Genomic DNA, 19,401 nt, shown 5'->3' on the forward strand with positions numbered 1-19,401 from the left:
CCCCGCAATCTCCCTGCAGCACCGGAAGCTCATGACGTCAGGGTCACGCCACCCTCCTGACGTCACAGCCGCATCGCTAGTCCTCAGGCACTGAGCGAAGTTTGCTCTGTGAAGCGGATGAATGCGGTGCCGCAGCAAAGACCACGGGTGTTCCCAGCAGCAAGACCCCTGCCATCAGACATCTTATCCCCTATCCTTAGGGGTGGAGAACCCTTTTAACCGGTTGCCGTCTAAGGACGAGCCGGCTCATCCTGAGACCGCAAGCAGTGTATGACGTGGGCTCCTGACTCAAGCCCGCGTCATACCAGCCAGCTCCCAGCTGATTCTTGTAGCTGAGGACCAGCGTTAATAGCAGACATGCGGTGATCGCCACGGTTGGCTATTAACACCCCAGCAGCGCGATCGCTGGGGGGCGAACCACTGCTGAGGTAGCCAGAGGGCTTACCTCTCCTCCTGTGCTGGCTGCTGTGCTGAGAATGATAAAGCCTGGCAGGACCAGGCTTTATCAATCGAGTGCAGAGCACAAAGATCAATGTGGTTCTATGGAACCACATTGATCTATATGAGGAATCTACTGACTCCTCCTAAAAGTCCCCAAAGGGGACTAAAAAAATTGAAAAAAAAAAAAAAGGTGAATAAAAAGTTTAAAAACACACATTAACCCCTTCCATATTAAAAGTGTGAATTACTCCCCTTTTCACAAATTCCTTATAAAAAACATGTAAACATAATAAAAATAAACATATGTGGTATCGCCACGTGCGTCAATGTCCGAACTATAAAAATATTATGTTGATTAAACCGGATGGTCAATGGCATACGCTGAAAAAATTCCAAAATTGCATATTCTTGGTTACTTTGTATACCCAAAAAAAAAAAAAAATTGGATAAAAAGCAATCAAAAAGTCCCATCAAATCAAAAATGGTACAGATAAAAACTTTAGATCATGGTGCAAAAAATGAGACCTCATATAGCCCTGTATATGGAAAACTAAAAAAAGTTATAGGGGGTCAGAAAATGACTATTTTACACATACTAATTTTGGCGAAAGTTATAAAAAGTTGTAAAATTAAATAAAACCTATATAATTTGGGTATCCTTGTAACTGTATGGACCTACAGAAAGCTAAAGGTGTCATTTTCACAGAAAAGTGCACTGCATTGAATCGGAAGCCCCCAAAAATTACAAAATGACGTTTCCCCCCCCCCCCCCCCCCCCCAAATTTGGACCCACAAATATTTCTGGTTTCGCAGTAAATTTTGTGGTAAAATGATTGATGTCATTATAAAGTACAATTGGTGGTGCAAAAAAGAAAGAAAAGAAAAAAAGCCCTCATCTGTAGGTGCAAAATTTAAAGCGTTACGATTTTTAGAAGGTGAGGAGATAAAAACGAAAGTGCAAAAACGGAAAAAGCCTGTGTCCTTAAGGGGTTAAAAGGTAGTGCTGGAAAATAATGGTGGCCACAAAAATATTGACACTTTGAACCCAATATTTCCATTTAGGGGTGTACTCACTTTAGTTGCTAAGGTTTAGACATTACTGGCTGCGCGTTCGGTAATTTCCAGGGGACACAACATGTAACACTGTTCTAGAGGCTGTGCACTCACTACTTTACATTGCAGTAGTGTCATCACATGAAAAGATATGATGAAACATTTACACAAGTGTGAGGGGTGTACTCACATGTGAGATATTTTATATTTCTCTCTTTTAAAGGGGTAATTCCACCTTTTAAAACAGATTACCTATCCTCCAAAATGGCATCAAGATTAGATCAGCAGGGATCCAACACCTGGAGCTCTCCGCCTATCAACTATTTTAAAAGGCTGTTGTGTTTAAGTGCCACAGCCCCTTCATGGTCTATTCACACGTACAGTATTCTGCGCAGATTTCAATGTAAACTAAATGACAGAACACCGTTTGAAATCCTGCACATCAAATCTGTGCAGAATACTGTACGTGTGTGTCAAGATCACACCCTATCGGTCCAGCCAAGACGCTAAAGAGAGTGTGATGGTGCAAGGGTTAAAGCCGCCAGACCTCTGGGTATCCACTACTAGTTCCAGCAAGTCACCAAATTAACCCTTAGATAAACATGTTTCACCCGAGCTGCCTTCAGAAAGGTGAGCTCATATATTTAGAGATCAAAGACCAGAGCTGATTAATTAAACATTTAATCTGATAAAAGGTATCACAGTGATATATATATATATATATATATATATATATATATATATATATATATATATATATATATATATATATATATACACACACACATACACAGAAACAAATGACATACAGTTACAAAACTATATAAAAAAGAGTTTAGCAAATTCAGAAAGCAAAAATGAAGTTCTTACAGCATGATGATATTAGCAGTCCATGAGAGTGGGTCTCCAGCTGTTCTTAGGATGGTCTTGTCAGCTTGGGGCATAGATCTTAACAACCAACTTTGAGACTAGCATTGTTTAAATATCATATCTGCTTGTTTTTTTGGAGGGAAGCTCCATTACCCCCTCCCCTCTGATCCCACCAAGGGGCATCCGTTATCTCCCATCCTGCCGCTTCAAAGAAGCTCCTGGCTTCAAACAAACAACCAGCCATGCCCCCTCAATAAATTGCAATACACAAAAGACACAGGATACACCGTCTGAATGACCCCTCACCCCCCAGGTCTTAGTTTATAGACAGATGCAATAATAAAACACAGGTATGTTTCCATAATCAGGCCTTGGGCCTGACAGTGTGAATAGACCCTAAATGTTTATTGCTGTACTATTAGTAGTGGCAGTGCAAGGAACTGCTGTGTTGCCCCATTTAAAGGGGTACTCCGCTGCTCAGCATTTGGAACAAACTGTTCCGAACGCTGGAGCCAAGAGCTCAGGATGTCATCGCACTGCCCCCTCGTGACGTCACACCCCACCCCCTCAATGCAAGTCTATGGGAGGGGGCGTGACATCCGTCACGCCCCCTCCCATAGACTTGCATTGAGAGGGTGGGGTGTGACAGGGGGCAGGGCGATGACATCATGAGCTCCTGGCACCGGCTCCAGAGTTGTTCCAAATGCTGAGAAGCGGAGTACCCCTTTAAGTGAACAGGACAATTCTGCAGTTCCTTGCATAACTGTCTGAAGAGGCTGTAGCCTTGTTCTGCCTGTCTTGCAGCTGATTGGCAGGGGTGTTGGTGCACTACAAAACCACAAGTGACAGGATATGCTGTAGTTACATTAAAAAAAAGAAAAAAAAAAAAGGAAAAACAAATGTATGCCATTTCACAGATGAGCCAAATTGTGTAAACAGAATTTTGGAAAATCCCCCTTAGTACAATGCAGCATCAGATTACAAAACATATAAAAGTCTAGCCATCACTTACCAATAGCAGCCTTGCCCCAGATCTGTACCTGGAGTTCTGGATGTTCTTGACGGGAGTTTAGGTTTAATAGGCTTTTCCAGTTATTTTCTACTTTTTGAACACGTGAGCCCTTATGGCCCTTTTCTTCTTCTTCCCAAGGATTCCACTGCTCATTTCCAATATAAAGAGACGCTGCAAAGCAAAAAATACATAAGTCATTGTTGGGGTTCAAATCTGGTGATCAACCACTATTAATCCGGCAGACGATAGGACCGCTCGAAAAAGCAATGTCTCATAGACGGCAAATGCATTTCCAAGCAGAATCTACATAAAGAAAAGACAAGTCTATCAGACACTGGAATGCAGCAAAATCCTATTGAAATCAATGGGGCTCTGCTGCAGTGGAATGTCTGTGCAAAATATTTCAGCGGAATTCCATACGGACATTTCTCCATGTGAACATAACCTTTGGCTGGGTTAATTTCTTTGTGAAAATTCTGGGTGGATTCTGCTTGCAGCAGCCTCCTCTGGAATTGGTGCTTAAAGGGTACCTCTCATCAAAAAACTTTTGATATATTCTAGATTAATGTATGCAGAATAACTTCACAATTGCATGTTATTAAAAAATATGCTTCTTTCTATTTAATTTACCACTAGGGGTCTCCCTACCAGTCCTGGCAGCAAGCATTTCAGACTCATGCTGGAGTCCTAAACACTGCGAGCTGCCAGTCTGCTTTGTTCACAAAGGAGAACACTCAGAGCTGCCAGCCTGTTTGGCTGTGAACAAAGCAGGCTGGCAGCTCTAAGTGTTTAGGACTCCAGCATGAGTCAGAAATGCTTGCTGACAGGACTGATCGGGAAAAATACAATAGAAAGAAGCATATTTTTCATTAACATGCTATTGGAAAGTTATTCAACATTCATTAATCTAAAATATATCAAAAGTTTATTTGATGAGAGGTACCCTTTAACCCCTTAAGGACCAAGCCCATTTTCACCTTAAATGAGTTCTCCAACTGAAATCTTTTATCCCCCGCTGTGCCCACGCTGTAAAACTATACATAATAAACTTTCACTTACCTGCCTACCATCCCCCGTTGTTCCGATATCGCCGTCCCGTTCTCCGGTCGCGGTCTCTTCCGCTTCCTGCGGGTCGGTGACTTCACTCTGCGACCAGCCTATCAGCAGCCGCGACGGCACATTGCTGCGGCCGCTGATAGGCTGAGCGCAGAGTGAAGTCGCCGACCCGCAGGAAGTGGAAGAGACCGGGACGGCGATATCGGAACAACGGGGGATTGTAGGCAGGTAAGTGAAAGGTTATTATGTATAGTTTTACAGCCCGGGCACAGAGGGGGTTAAAAGTTTTAGCTTAGAGAACTCCTTCAACCCCTTAAGGACATAGGGCGTATCCATACGCCTCCGTTTCCAAGTCCTTAAGGACCGAGGGCGTATGGATACGCCCTGAGCATTTCCGGCCCCCACCGCTAGCCGGAGGGGAGCCGGATGCCTGCTGAAATCGTTCAGCAGGCATCCCGGCATATCGCCCAGGGGGGTCATTATGTCCCCCCATGTCGGCGATTGCCGCAGATCGCTGGACAATTCAGTCCAGCGATCTGCGGCGGATTCCGGGTCAATCGGGTCTCCAGTGACCCGATGACCCGGAATTACTGGCTGATCGGGGCCATCAGAGACGGCCCCGAACAGCCAGAGTCTGCAGGGGTGAGGTGGCACTGGTGCCACCTCACGATCGCCCTGATTCGTCGGCCGGCCGACCAATCAGGGCGCCTGCTGCGGGTGTCACTCCCGCAACCCGCTCCGCCCCTCTTCCGGAGGACGTGAGCGGGAAGACGACCCCGGGTGCTGGGGACCCCGATCCCCGGCGTCCCTGTTGGGATCGGGGCCCCAGGAGCGACGGCGGCGGTGGCGAGGGACAGTCCTGTGTGGATCGTTGGAGGTGAGTGACAGCCTCCTGCTGTTGCTTAGCAACAGCTCCCAGCATGCAACAAGGGCATGCTGGGAGCTGTAGTTATGCAACAGCAGGAGGCAGACCACCACAACTCCCAGCATGCCCTTATGGGCATGCTGGGACTTGTAGTTTTGCAACAGCTGGAGGCACATTCTTTCTATGGAAAAGTGTACCTTCAGCTGTTGTGTAAATACAACTCCCAGCTTGCACAAACAGCTCAAGTGCATGCTGGGAGTTGTAGTGGTGCATCTGGTGGTTGCATAACTACAACTCCCAGCATGCCCGTTGGCTGTCGGTGACTGCTGAGAGTTGTAGTTTTGCAACAGCTGAAGGCACACTGAGTTAAGTAGTAAACCAGTGTGTCTCCAGCTGTTGCATAACTACAATCCCCAGCATCCCCAGCCAATGTAGTATGCCTCCGGCTGTTGCATAACTACAAGACCCAGCATGCCCTTCCGCTGTCCGTACATGCTGGGGGTCGTAGCTTTTGCAACAGCTGAAGGCACACTGGTTGCAAAACACTGAGTTTGTTACCAAACTCGGTGTTTCACAACCTGTGTGTCTCCAGATGTTGCATAACTACAACTCCCAGCATGCACTGATAGACCGTACATGCTGGGAGTTGTAGTTTTGCAACAGCTGGATGTTCCCCCCCCCCAATGTGAATGTACAGGGTACACTCACATGGGCGGAGGATTACAGTAAGTATCCGGCTGCAAGTTTGAGCTGCAGCAAATTTTCTGCCGCTGCTCAAACTGCCAGCGAGAAACTACTGTGAAACCCCCGCCCGTGCGACTGTACCCTAAAAACACTACACTGCACTAACACAAAATAAAATAAAAAGTAAAAAACACTACATATACACATACCCCTACACAGCCCCCCTCCCCAATAAAAATGAAAAACGTCTGGTACGCCACTGTTTCCAGAACGGAGCCTCCAGCTGTTGCAAAACAACTACTCCCAGTATTGCCAGATAGCCACTGACTGTCCAGGCATGCTGGGAGTTTTACAAGAGCTGGAGGCACCCTGTTTGGGAATCACTGGCGTAGAATACCCCTATGTCCACCCCTATGCAAGTCCCTAATTTAGGCCTCAAATGCGCATGGCGCTCTCACTTTGGAGCCCTGTCGTATTTCAAGGCAACAGTTTAGGGACACATATGGGGTATCGCCGTACTCGGGAGAAATTGGGCTTCAAATTTTGGCAGATATTTTCTGCTATTACCCTTTTTAAAAATGTAAAATTTGTGGGAAAACAGGCATTTTAGGTAAAAAATTTTTTTTTTTTTACATATACAAAAGTCATGAAACACCTGTGGGGTATAAAGGTTCACTTAACCCCTTGTTACGTTCCCCGAGGGGTCTAGTTTCCAAAATGGTATGCCATGTGTTTTTTTTTTGCTGTCCTGGCACCATAGGGGCTTCCTAAATGCGGCATGCCCCCAGAGCAAAATTTGCTTTCAAAAAGCCAAATGTGACTCCTTCCCTTCTGAGACCTGTAGTGCGCCAGCAGAGCAATTTTCACCCCCATATGGGGTGTTTTCTGAATCGGGAGAAATTGGGCTTCAAATTTTGGGGGGTATTTTCTGCTATTACCCTTTTTAAAAATGTAAAATTTTTTGGGAAATCAAGCATTTTAGGTAAAAAAAAATATATTTTTTTTACATATGCAAAAGTCGTGAAACACCTGTGGGGTATTAAGGTTCACTTTACCCCTTGTTACGTTCCCTGAGGGGTCTAGTTTCCAAAATGGTATGCCATGTGTGTTTTTTTGCTGTCCTGGCACCATAGGGGCTTCCTAAATGTGACATGCCCCCCAAAAACCATTTGTCGCTCCTTCCCTTCTGAGCCCTCTACTGCGCCCGCCGAACAATTAACATAGACATATGAGGTATGTGCTTACTCGAGAGAAATTGGGTTTCAAATACAAGTAAAAATTTTCTCCTTTTTACCCCTTGCAAAAAATTCAAAAATTGGGTCTACAAGAACATGAGAGTGTAAAAAATGAAGATTTTGAATTTTCTCCTTCACTTTGCTGCTATTCCTGTGAAACACCTAAAGGGTTAATACACTTACTGAATGTCATTTTGAATACTTTGGGGGGTGTAGTTTTTATAATGGGGTCTTTTATGGGGTATTTCTAATATGAAGACCCTTCAAATCCACTTCAAACCTGAACTGGTCCATGAAAAATAGCGAGTTTGAAAATTTTGTGAAAAATTTCAAAATTGCTGCTGAACTTTGAAGCCCTCTGGTGTCTTCCAAAAGTAAAAACTCATAAATTTTATGATGCAAACATAAAGTAGACATATTGTATATGTGAACCCCAAAAAAAATTATTTTGAATATCCATTTTCCTTACAAGCAGAGAGCTTCAAAGTTAGAAAAATGCAAAATTTTCATTTTTTTCATCAAATTTTGGGATTTTTCACCAAGAAAGGATGCAAGTTACCATAAAATTTTACCACTAAGTTAAAGTAGAATATGTCACGAAAAAACAATCTCGGAATCAGAATGATAACTAAAAGCATTCCAGAGTTATTAATGTTTAAAGTGACAGTGGTCAGAATTGCAAAAAACGCTCCGGTCCTTAAGGTGAAAAAGGGCTCGGTCCTTAAGGGGTTAAGGACCAGGCCAATTTTATTTTTGCGTTTTTGTTTTTTCCTCCTCGTCTTCAAAAATCTATAACTCCTTTATATTTCCATCTACAGACCCATATAAGGGCTTGTTTTTTGCGTGACCAATTGTACTTTGTAATGAAACCTCTCATTTTACCATAAAATGTACGGCGAACCCCCCCAAAAAATTTTGGGGGAGGAAATTTTAATTAAAACCACAATTTTGCAAATTTTGGAGGGTTTTGTTTTTCACACTATACACTTTACGGTAAAAATGACGTGTTCTTTATTCTGTGGGTCAATACGATTAAAATGATAACCATGGCTAGATATTTTAATATTTTTGTACCGCTAAAAAAAAAAAAATCTAAAAACTTTTTGTACAAAATCAGCAATCTAAAATATTACTTTTTCATTTTTCCATATATAGGGCGGTATCAGGGCTAATTTTTTTGCGCCGTCATCTGTACTTTTTATCAATACCAAATTAGCATATATAAAACTTTTAGATCATTTTTTATAAAATGTTTTTGTTTTATAAAATGTGACAAAAAAGCAGCATTTTTGGACTTTTTTAATTTTTTACATTTACGCCGTTCACCGTACAGGATAATTAACATTATATTTTGTTAGTACGGACATTTACGCACGTGGCGATACTAAATAGGTTTATAAAAAAAAAAAATGTTTTACGCTTTTTGGAGGTAAAATGGGGAAAACGGACAATTTTCATTTTTATTGGGGGAGGGGATTTTTCACTTTTTTTTATTTTAATTTTTACATTTTTCAACTTATTTTATACACTTTTTATGTCCCCATAGGGGACTATCTATAGCAATCCTTTGATTGCTAATACTGTTCAGTGCTATGTATAGGACACAGCACTGATCAGTATTATCGGTGATCTTCTGCTCTGGTCTGCTTGATCTCAGACCAGAGCAGAAGACCCCGGGAGACGGCCGAAGCCAGGTGAGTGGACCTCCGGCCGCCATACTGGATGATGGGTTCGGCAGGGCAGTGCTGCGGGCGATCCGATCATCCAAAGTACCGCAATGCTGCAGATGCCGTGATCTGTATTGATCACGGCATTTGAGGGGTTAATGGCGGACATCCGCGCGATCGCCAATGCTGGCCATTACGGGCGGGTCCCTGGCTGCTACTAGCAGCCAGAACCTGCCGTGTATGACGCGAGCACCGTTCCAATGCTCGCGGTCATACACAGGACGTAAATGTACGTCCTGGTGCGGGAAGTCCCGCCAAACCAGGACGTACATTTACGTACTTGGTTGTTAAGGGGTTAAAGGGGTACTCCGGCCAAAGGCTAGGGGATAAGATGTCCGATTGCGGGGTTCCCGCTGCTGGGGACCCCCGCAATCTGTCTTTTAGCACCCACCTTTGCGAGCTCTCCACAGCGCTGGAGGCTGGTCGTCACACTGCACACTAGGAGCCTCCAGTGCTGCGGAGAGCTCGCAAAGGTGGGACCCCCGCGGTCAGACATCTTATCCCCTATCCAAAGGATAGGGGATAAGATGTATTAGGGCCAGAGTACACCTTTAATGTCTGAAGAATCTAATTTTTCATCCCAAGTTATGTTATGGAACTTCCAATATGTGAAATCAATAGAATTCTGCTGCAAGCTGAATTTTCTTGGAATTTCCTTATGGAAGTCTGTAGTGTAAAAGGAGCCTTAGTGGGAGAAGCTGCCAGTGTTTGCACAGTTAACTTAAAATGAAATATAGCATGAAAGCAATTAAATTAATATGCAATTACATAACACGATTGCACAAGGTATTCCATATAAGTGCCATAGCATAGCAAGTTTAGGCTAAATGCTATTAGCCGGTTAGGATGCCCTAGCCTGATTTCAATATCCCTTTAGGGTACATTCCCACCTGGCGTATTTTGCTGCTGCGTATTTTCCTACCCATTGACTTCAATGGGAAATAAAATACGCACCAGCAAATACGCAGCAAAATATGCCAGGTGGGAAGGTACCCTTAAAGAGAAACAGAGCAAGGTAAACCCTGTTCCTAACGCTTATTACCAAGTGAAAATCTGGGCAGCTGTTCAGGAGACATTTATCTTGTTGCTAATGATGAATCTCCATTCGTACTGAAGGCTGGGAGTGTACGGGGCCTATCCAGTACACCCCGTGCTATGCCTCTGTCCCATTTCCCCTGATAGAGTGGTCACTTTCAATAAATAGGTTGAACACATCTACTGGCGAGTGCGCCATTTCTTCTTTGCTATGAAGTTCGGTGAACAAGCCCTTTTCTTATGAATGAGATTTGTGCATGGAACTTGCCAGCAACTGGACCGCCCAGTATGAGCTGCGTCTATTGGCGCATATCTATGCAGAATGTGCTGAAGTAAAATACTGGAGCTCACATTAAAGGGGTACTCCGGTGCTTACACATCTTATCCCCTATCCAAAGGATAGGGTATAAGATGCCTGATCGCGGGAGTCCTGCCGCTGGGGACCCCCGGGATCTTGCACGCAGCACCCCATTTGTAATCAGTCCCCGGAGCGTGTTCGCTCCGGGTCTGATTACGGATAACCACCTAGCCGGCGGCGTGTGACGTCACGCCTCCGCCCCCCGTGTGACGTCACGCTCCGCCCCTCAATGCAAGCCTACAGGAGGGGGCATGAAAGCTATCACACCCCCTCCCGTAGGCTTGCATTGAGGGGAGGAGCGTGACGTCACACGCCGCCGGCCCTGCGGTCGACCGTAATCAGACCCGGAGCGAACACGCTCCGGGGACTGATTATAAATGGGGTGCCGCGTGCAAGATCCCTGGGGTCCCCAGCGGCGGGACTCCCGCGATCAGGCATCTTATCCCCTATCCTTTGGATAGTGGATAAGATGTGTAAGCACCGGAGTACCCCTTTAATGTGAACTCCAGTATTCAGGGTTTGTTGGATAGATTAGCTTAGATCTCCATGCTACCCCATCCAGATGAATACAGTAAAGTGTTATCTATCATAGCTATACATCGATCACATACACCAGACTGACACTGCAGTGTGAACCTATCCCTATATATCTGCACAGATTCTCCTAAAATACATGTTCAGAAGAGAAGCAGTCATCCATAAGAAGCAATCACGTGACATTGTGGCTATAAGAAATGACAGCTGTCACACGACCACTGGATCTCTGCACCAGTCTGCAGATAGCCCCCTTTGTTTCCTACAGGATAACTGTACAGGCTGCGCTCCTCGCATGACGCTTTCCGGCAGTGCCCTCACACCATTACCTCTGCCGCCTCCTTCCTTCTTGCTCACTACCCTGTGTACCCGGGACACCTGAGGAGGGCGGAAGAAGACGCTGTAGGCGGCATAGAAAGAGAAGGCGCAGTACACGAGCACCAGCACGTAGCAGCAGAACTTCTTACGGGTGAATCTCATACTGCTCCCCGTGTAGCCATATCCTGCGCCTGTCCCGCTCTGACTCCGCCCCCTCATGTGACGGGCAGCATGATTGGTCGGGGCGGAGGCTCGCCGGGAGGCGGTACGGTATAAAGTGGGGGGACTTCCGCGTTTAGTGGTGGTCACGTGTATAGTTGTTTGTGCTATACCCGGGAAAGTGTATCCTGTATATTCAAGTGGTATAGAGAAAGACCACACAGACATGGATAACGCAGTATGTTCTAGGCCAGTGTTTGCCAACCAGTGTGCCTCCAGCTGTTGCAAAACTATGACTCCCAGTATGCTTTGACATCCTCTGCAGTATTATGCATTGTGCCCCGCCTTTGGTTGCTGAGGTGGGACATCGCTGCAGGTTCTGTTTGAAATGTAATGAAATTGGGTTTAAGTATGGGGGCCTGAATTCCACGAGCGGAGATTCTGCCTGGCGGCCGCCGCCGAGAATGCTTGGGCCACAGGGCACTGAGCCGTCACCATTGACAGCTATGCAGTGCTCGCGGAATCCGCGCAAAGAATGAACATGTTCTTACTTTACGCGGAACAATTTCAGCTGCGGAATTGTCCGCCGCGGAAATTCCGCAGTGTGAACGGGTCTCGCGGAGACCCATTCACACTAATGTTAAGTTCACACCGCGGAGTTCCGCTCGTTGAATTCCGTAGTGTGAACATGGCCTGAAAGGGAAACTGTCACATGTTCACTCCCGCACTAACAGGTACTGACAGATAATGCGGGGGACGCTGATTCCTATGATCCCTACCTTGGCCGTATCCGTCTGGCCGTTCACCCGCAATCTTAGTTTTATTATATCTGGAAATGTGGCTGTAACTGGCACGGGCGGGGTATCTGTAGCTTAACTGGCACTGATGTCAGCGCCGCCCGTCCACAGCGCCGCCCGCTTATGAATATACATCCCCCCTCCCTCCAGCTCACCCTCTCTTCCCGCTCCTAACTGGTCTTTACTGCGCATGCGCCGCTTCCTGACATGCACAGTGAAGTCCAGTTAGGAGCGGTGAAGAGAGGGAGAGCTGGAGGGAGGGGGATGTATATTCATAAGCGGGCAGCGCTGTGGACGGACAGCGCTGACGTCAATGCCAGTTAAGCTACAGATACCCCGCCCGTGCCAGTTACAGCCACATTTCCAGATATAATAAAACTAAGATTGCGGGCGATAGGCCGGACAGATCTGGCCAAGGTAGGGATCATAGGTATTGGCATCTCACGCACAATCCATCAGTACCTATGGTTAGTGCAGGAGCAAACGTGACCGTTTTCCTTTAACCTCTTCAGGACATAGGGCGTATGGATACGCCCTGCATTCCGAGTCCTTAAGGACCGAGGGCGTATGCATACGCCCGTGGGAATTCCGGTCCCCACCGCTAGCCGGTTGGGGACCGGAGTCGGATGCCTGCTGAAATCATTCAACAGACATCCCGGCATATCGCCCAGGGGGGTCATTATGCCCCCCATGTCGGCGATCGCCGCAGATCGCTGGACAATTCAGTCCAGTGATCTGCGGCGATTCCGGGTCAATCGGGTCTCCAGTGACCCGGAATTACTGGCTGTTCGGGGCCGTCTCTGACGGCCCCGAACAGCCAGAGCCTGCAGGGGTGAGGTGGCACTGGTGCCACCTCACGATCGCCCTGATTCATCGGCCGGATTACCGGCCGACCAATCAGGGCGCCTGCTGCGGCTGTCACTCCCGCACCCGCTCCGCCCCTCTTCCGGAGGACGTGAGCGGGTGCGGGACATGCACCCCGGGTGCTGGGGACCCCGATCCCCGGCGTCAATGTTGGGATCGGGGCCCCAGGGGCAGCGGCGGCGACGACGAGGGACTGACCTCATGCGGCTGGATCGTTGGAGGTGAGTGACAGCCTCCTGCTGTTGCTTAGCAACAGCTCCCAGCATGCAAAAAGGGCATGCTGGGAGCTGTAGTTATGCAACAGCAGGAGGCAGACCACCACAACTCCCAGCATTCCCTTATGGGCATGCTGGGACTTATGGTTTTGCAACAGCTGGAGGCACATTTTTTCGATGGAAAAGTGTACCTTCAGCTGTTGTATAACTACAACTCCCAGCTTGCACAAACAGCTAAAGTGCATGCTGGGAGTTGTAGTGGTGCATCTGCCGGTTGCATAACTACAACTCCCAGCATGCCCGTTGGCTGTCGGTGACTGCTGAGAGTTGTAGTTTTGCAACAGCTGAAGGCACACCGGTTGTGAAACTTAGAGTTGTTTTTTTTACCTAACTCAGTGTTTCACGACTGGTGTGCCTCCAGCTGTTGCAAACTCCAACTCTCAGCAGTCAATGTACACCATGCACCGTACATGCTGGGAGTTGTAGTTTTGCAACAGCTGGAGGCACACTGGTTGTGAAACACTGAGTTAGGTCACAAACTCTGTGATACATAACCAGTGTGCCTACAGCTGTTGCAAAACTAAAACTCTCAGCATGTACAGTCTGTCAGCGCATGCTGGGAGTTGTAGTTTTGCAACAGCTGGATGTCCCCCCCCCCCCCCCAATGTGAATGTACAGGGTACACTCACATGGGCGGAGGATTACAGTAAGTATCTGGCTGCAAGTTTGAGCTGCCGCAAATTTTCTGCCGCAGCTCAAACTGCCAGCAAGAAACTACTGTGGACCCGTGTGACTGTATCCTAAAAACACTACACTACACTAACACAAAATAAAATAAAAAGTTAAAAACACTACGTATACACATACCCCTATACAACCCCCCCTCCCCAATAAAAATGAAAAACATCTGGTACGCCACTGTTTCCAGAACGGAGCCTCATGCTGTTGCTAAACAACTACTCCCAGTATTGTCGGACAGCCGTTGACTGTTTAGGCATGCTGGGAGTTTTACAACAGCTGGAGGCCCCCTGTTTTGGAATCACTGGCGTAGAATTCCCCTAAGTCCACCCCTATGCAATCCCTAATTTAGGCCTCAAATGCGCATGGCGCTCTCACTTTGGAGCCCTGTCGTATTTCAAGGCAACAGTTTAGGGTCACATATGGGGTATCGCCGTACTCGGAAGAAATTGAATTGCCTAACAAATTTGGGGGGGGGGGGGTATTTTCTGCTTTTACCCTTTTTAAAAATTTTAAATTTTTGGGAAACGAAGCATTTTAGGTAAAATTTTTTTTTTTTTTTTTACATATGCAAAAGTCGTGAAACACCTGTGGGGTATAAAGGTTCACTTAACCCCTTGTTACGTTCCCCGAGGGGTCTAGTTTCCAAAATGGTATGCCAAGTGGTTTTTTTTTTGCTGTCCTGGCACCAAAGGGGCTTCCTAAATGCGGCATGCCCCCAGAGCAAAATTTGCTTTCAAAAAGCCAAATGTGACTCTTTCTCTTCCGAGACCTGTAGTGCGCCAGCAGAGCACTTTTCACCCCCATATGGGGTGTTTTCTGAATCGGGAGAAATTGGGCTTCAAATTTTTAGGGGTATTTTCTGCTATTACCCTTTTTAAAAATGTAAAATTTTGGGGAAAAGAAGCATTTTAGGTAAAAATTATAATTTTTTTTTTACATTTGCAAAAGTCGTGAAACACCTGTGGGGTATAAAGGTTCACTTAACCCCTTGTTACGTTCCCCGAGGGGTCTAGTTTCCAAAATGGTATGCCATGTGGTTTTTTTTTTGCTGTCCTGGCACCATAGGGGCTTCCTAAATGCGGCATGCCCCCAGAGCAAAATTTGCTTTCAAAAAGCCAAATGTGACTCCTTCTCTTCCGAGACCTGTAGTACGCCAGCAGAGCACTTTTCACCCCCATATGGGGTGTTTTCTGAATCGGGAGAAATTGGGCTTCAAATTTTTAGGGGTATTTTCTGCTATTACCCTTTTTAAAAATTTTAAATTTTTGGGAAATCAAGCATTTTAGGTAAAAATTATTATTTTTTTTTTACATTTGCAAAAGTCATGAAACACCTGTGGGGTATTAAGGCTCACTTTATTCCTTGTTACGTTCCCCAAGGGGTCTAGTTTCCAAAATGGTATGCTAGGTGTTTTTTTTTTGCTGTTCTGGCACCATAAGGGCTTCCTAAATGCAACATGCCCCCCAAAAACCATTTCAGAAAAACGTACTCTCCAAAATCCCCTTGTCGCTCCTTCCATTCTGAGCCCTCTACTGCGCCCGCCGAACACTTTACATAGACATATGAGGTATGTGCTTACTCGAGAGAAATTGGGCTACAAATACAAGTAAAAATTTTGTCCTTTTACCCCTTGTAAAAATTCAAAAATTGGGTCTACAAGAACATGCGAGTGTAAAAAATGAAGATTGCGAATTTTCTCCTTCACTTTGCTGCTATTCGTGTGAAACACCTAAAGGGTTAAAATGCTGACTGAATGTCATTTTGAATACTTTGGGGGGGGGGTGTATGTTTTAATAATGGGGTCATTTATGGGGTATTTCTAATATGAAGACCCTTCAAATCCACTTCAAACCTGAACTGGTCCCTGAAAAATACAGAGTTTGAAAATTTTGTGAAAAATCAGAAAATTGCTGCTGAACTTTGAAGCCCTCTGGTGTCTTGCAAAAGTAAAAACTCATCAATTTTATGATGCAAACATAAAGTAGACATATTGTATATGTGAACCCAAAAAAATGTATTCGTAATATCCATTTTCCATACGAGCAGAAAGCTTCAAAGTTAGAAAAATGCAAAATTTTCAAATTTTTCATCAAATTTACGGATTTTTCACCAAGAAAGGATGCAAGTATCGACTAAAATTTACCACTATGTTAAAGTAGAATATGTCACGAAAAAACAATTTCGGAATCAGAATGATAACTAAAAGCATTCCAGAGTTATTAATGTTTAAAGTGACAGTGGTCAGATGTGCAAAAAACGCTCCGGTCCTTAAGGCCAAAATGGGCTGCGTCCTGAAGGGGTTAAAGGGGTACTCCACTGTAAACATCCTATCCAAAGGATAGGGAATAAGATGTTAGATTGCATGGGGCCTCTGCAATCTAACATCTTATCCCATATCTTTCGGATAGGGGATAAGATGTTTACAGCGGAGTACCCCTTTAATCTGGGGAGCTGTCATATACCACAGTCTGTCACCCTTGGGCTATGTTCACACAGGTGTAAAATGTGCAGAATGTCTAAAACAAACAGGTGCGGACATTCCATACATTTGACTAATCAACAGACTGATATGAACAGAGGTGTTAGCAGAGAGCACTGTGGTCAGACAGAAAATAACTTTCTCTGCAGCTGATAAGTACTGGAAGGGTTAAGATGTTTAAATAGAAGTAATTTACAAATCTGTTTAACTTTCTGGCACCAGCTGATTTAAAAGAAAAAACTCTTTAACTACTAAGGCTATGTTCAGACAGTGGAATGTCTGCACGGAAAATTTCTATGCGGACATTCCACTGACAGCAAAGCATCGACAGAACATGTACTAGGACCGCTTGGAAATGCACCGTCTCATAAACGGCAATGCATTTCCGTTCAGAATCCGCAGAAAGAATCAGGAATCCTGCCTTGTGCACACTGCAGCAGAATCTTATTGAAATCAATGGGAATTCGCATGGAAATTCCATTGTGTCAACATAAGGGTCTATTCACACGGCAGAATTTCCGTTTGCGGAATTCCGCCTCAAATGAAAGCCCAATAGACTTCTATGGGATGCCACCCTCCCATTCACACTTCTGCAATTTCCGCTTGGATTTCACACCAATTCTGCACAAAATCCTCACAAGCAGAAGCGGAATTGGGGCAGATGGGCAGAAATTCTGCCGTGTGAATAGACCCTAGGCAACTTTCAGCACTGCAGATGTTTCGGACTACATTTCCCATGATGCTTTTGCAGTATTATGGCTGTAAGAGCATCATGGGAATGTAGTCCAAAACATCTGCCGTGCCGAAGGTTGCCTATGCCTGCTCTAAGGCTTTGGATGTGCAACATGTTTTGCAACCAAAGATTGCCATTAGAGATGAGCGAACTTACAGTAAATTTGATTCGTCACGAACTTTTCGGCTCGGCAGTTGATGACTTATCCTGCATAAATTAGTTCAGCTTTCAGGTGCTCCCGTGGGCTGGAAAAGGTGGATACAGTCCTAGGAGACTCTTTCCTAGGACTGTATCCACCTTTTCCAGCCCACGGGAGCACCTGAAAGCTGAACTCATTTATGCAGGATAAGTCATCAACTGCCGAGCCGAGAAGTTTGTGACGAATCAAATTTGCCATGTTGTGCTGCTTTGGCATGCCAGAAGTTTGTCAAACTGTTAGTTACCCTTTAAGGCCTGAAACTTGTGCACTAAGGGGTTAATCTGTCTGCTAGGTAAGAACACCTGGTTTGGGTTTATTGTTGAAGTAGCAAAATGATGTCAGAGCTCAGCTATCAGCACAGATGCTTCTTCACAGGAGAGTTCTTGCTAAACAACTGTTGTATATGGAAGAGTCTTGTGCAAAGAGTTTGAAGAGCTTTCAGAACCGCTAAAAACTGGAAAACGTCTGAAACAATTGTAAACTAAATCTGCAGTATAAATCCACCCCAACGTCTTCCCAGCTATACATGTGAAGGTCCTTTAACCTTTCCTGGTAAATTTTCTCCTGCAATCCATGTACTAGTTTAGTATCTTCTCTGAATTCTTCCGACTTCTATATTGAGGTCACAGGAAAAATCCACACTAAGGGTACGTTCGCACGTGTGGATTTTCGCTGCGGATCCGCTGGTGAAGGCCCCACTCTATGCTGGCTTTACGTGTGCCTGCTAGGCAGAGAGCTCCCGCGATGTGAGCGTATACTGCGTCTTGCATATCGCAGTGTGCCTGCTGGTAGCGGCGTATTGCTGCTTCCAGCAGGCACATGTAAACCCAGCATAGAACGGGCCTTCACCAGTGGATCTGCAGCGTAAAATACGCGCGTGTGAACGTACCCTAAGGTTGCGTTCACACAAGCATATTTTCTGCTGCAGATTTCCTTCAGCAGATTTAACTACCCATTAAGTCAATGGGCAGCAAATCTGCAGCAAAAATACGCACATGTGAACGCACCCTAAGGGTGCGTTCACATGGGCGGGTTACCTGTGGAATTTCTGCAGTGTATTTGCTGTAGAAAATCCACAGAGGATTTTGCTACCGTTGACTTCAATGGGTACGAAGGAAAATCTAAAAATCTGCCTCTACTGCGTATTTTCTGCTGACCCACTAAGTCAATGGTAGTAAAATCCACTGCGAATTGTCCGCAGGAAGCTGCTGAAATTCCTCAGGTAACCCGGCCACGTGAACGTACACTCAATCTGAAAAGTCGGCAACATGAATTTACATGCTGTGGATATAAAAATTTGCACTGCAGGGGAATTTTTACCCCAAAATTTTTTCATACTTTGAGTGAAATGTATCCAATCCTGTGTAGATGAAAAATGGTTGTTGCCCATAGCAACCAATCAGATTACGTCTTTCATTTTTTTTAAAAAGGACTAGGAAAAATAAAAGAAGCGATCTGATTGGCTGCTCTGGGCATCGCAACTATTTTTCCTCTACACAGGTTTTGCTATATTCCCCCCCCCCCCCCCCCCCCAAGATTTGCTTACATGGCGGCTTCTACAATTCATGTGATTTCACACAGGACAAAATTGCTGCAGACTTGTGCAGTGGGATACAGTAGCAGGGAACAGATAGGATATTACTACATTGATTTCAATGGAAAAAAAAATCAGCAGCAGTAATATAATGTTGCAGATTTCAATGCATGTATGTTGGCACTAAAATCTGCACTATATGGTGTGGATCTGCTTTGTCGATTTGCTGCAGAAATGATCAGCGACCTATGTAGACCCTCCCTTCAGTCTGGCACTGTATGTACAGAAATAGTCTTTCCCAGAAGCGACACTTGCAGGGAAGAAAACTTCTTTACGTATGTGATCAAAATACACGTTTTTGGATTTGTGTGGAGTCTCTACATGACTTTGAAGGTATATGGAAGTACAATCGATGACTCCTGCACTTCCGTAGAAGTTGTATTATAGCTCCAAATATATTAAATATTGGCATATTATGACCCATTTGTGTAA

The 19,401-nt window shown here is 45.3% G+C and overlaps 2 protein-coding genes across 6 annotated transcripts in view; one reads left to right on the forward strand and one right to left on the reverse strand.

Annotated features, from left to right (window-relative positions):
* The window catches only part of RXYLT1 (ribitol xylosyltransferase 1), a 24,257-nt gene extending 12,845 nt beyond the window's left edge, over positions 1-11,412 (reverse strand). Inside the window, exons 1-2 of one of the 2 annotated variants that reach the window (XM_056574293.1) lie at positions 11,200-11,412; positions 3,377-3,547 (exon numbers count right to left, since the gene is read on the reverse strand). In XM_056574293.1, the coding sequence (XP_056430268.1) occupies positions 3,377-3,547; positions 11,200-11,407 (379 nt within the window). In that variant the 5' untranslated portion in view covers positions 11,408-11,412. The remainder of the gene's footprint in view (positions 1-3,376; positions 3,548-11,199) is intronic. The other variant, XM_056574294.1, reaches the window with a different exon arrangement.
* HAL (histidine ammonia-lyase) overlaps positions 11,200-19,401 on the forward strand; it is a 66,626-nt gene continuing 58,424 nt past the window's right edge. The window contains exon 1 of one of the 4 annotated variants that reach the window (XM_056574289.1): positions 11,200-11,339. The gene's annotated coding sequence lies outside the window, so the exon portion shown is untranslated. Of the gene's footprint in view, positions 11,454-11,501; positions 11,586-19,401 lie in introns of those variants that run through there. The other 3 variants (XM_056574287.1, XM_056574288.1, XM_056574291.1) reach the window with 3 other exon arrangements.

Source organism: Hyla sarda, chromosome 4 (genome assembly GCF_029499605.1).
Source record: "Hyla sarda isolate aHylSar1 chromosome 4, aHylSar1.hap1, whole genome shotgun sequence".
Classification (NCBI taxonomy): Eukaryota; Metazoa; Chordata; class Amphibia; order Anura; family Hylidae; genus Hyla; species Hyla sarda.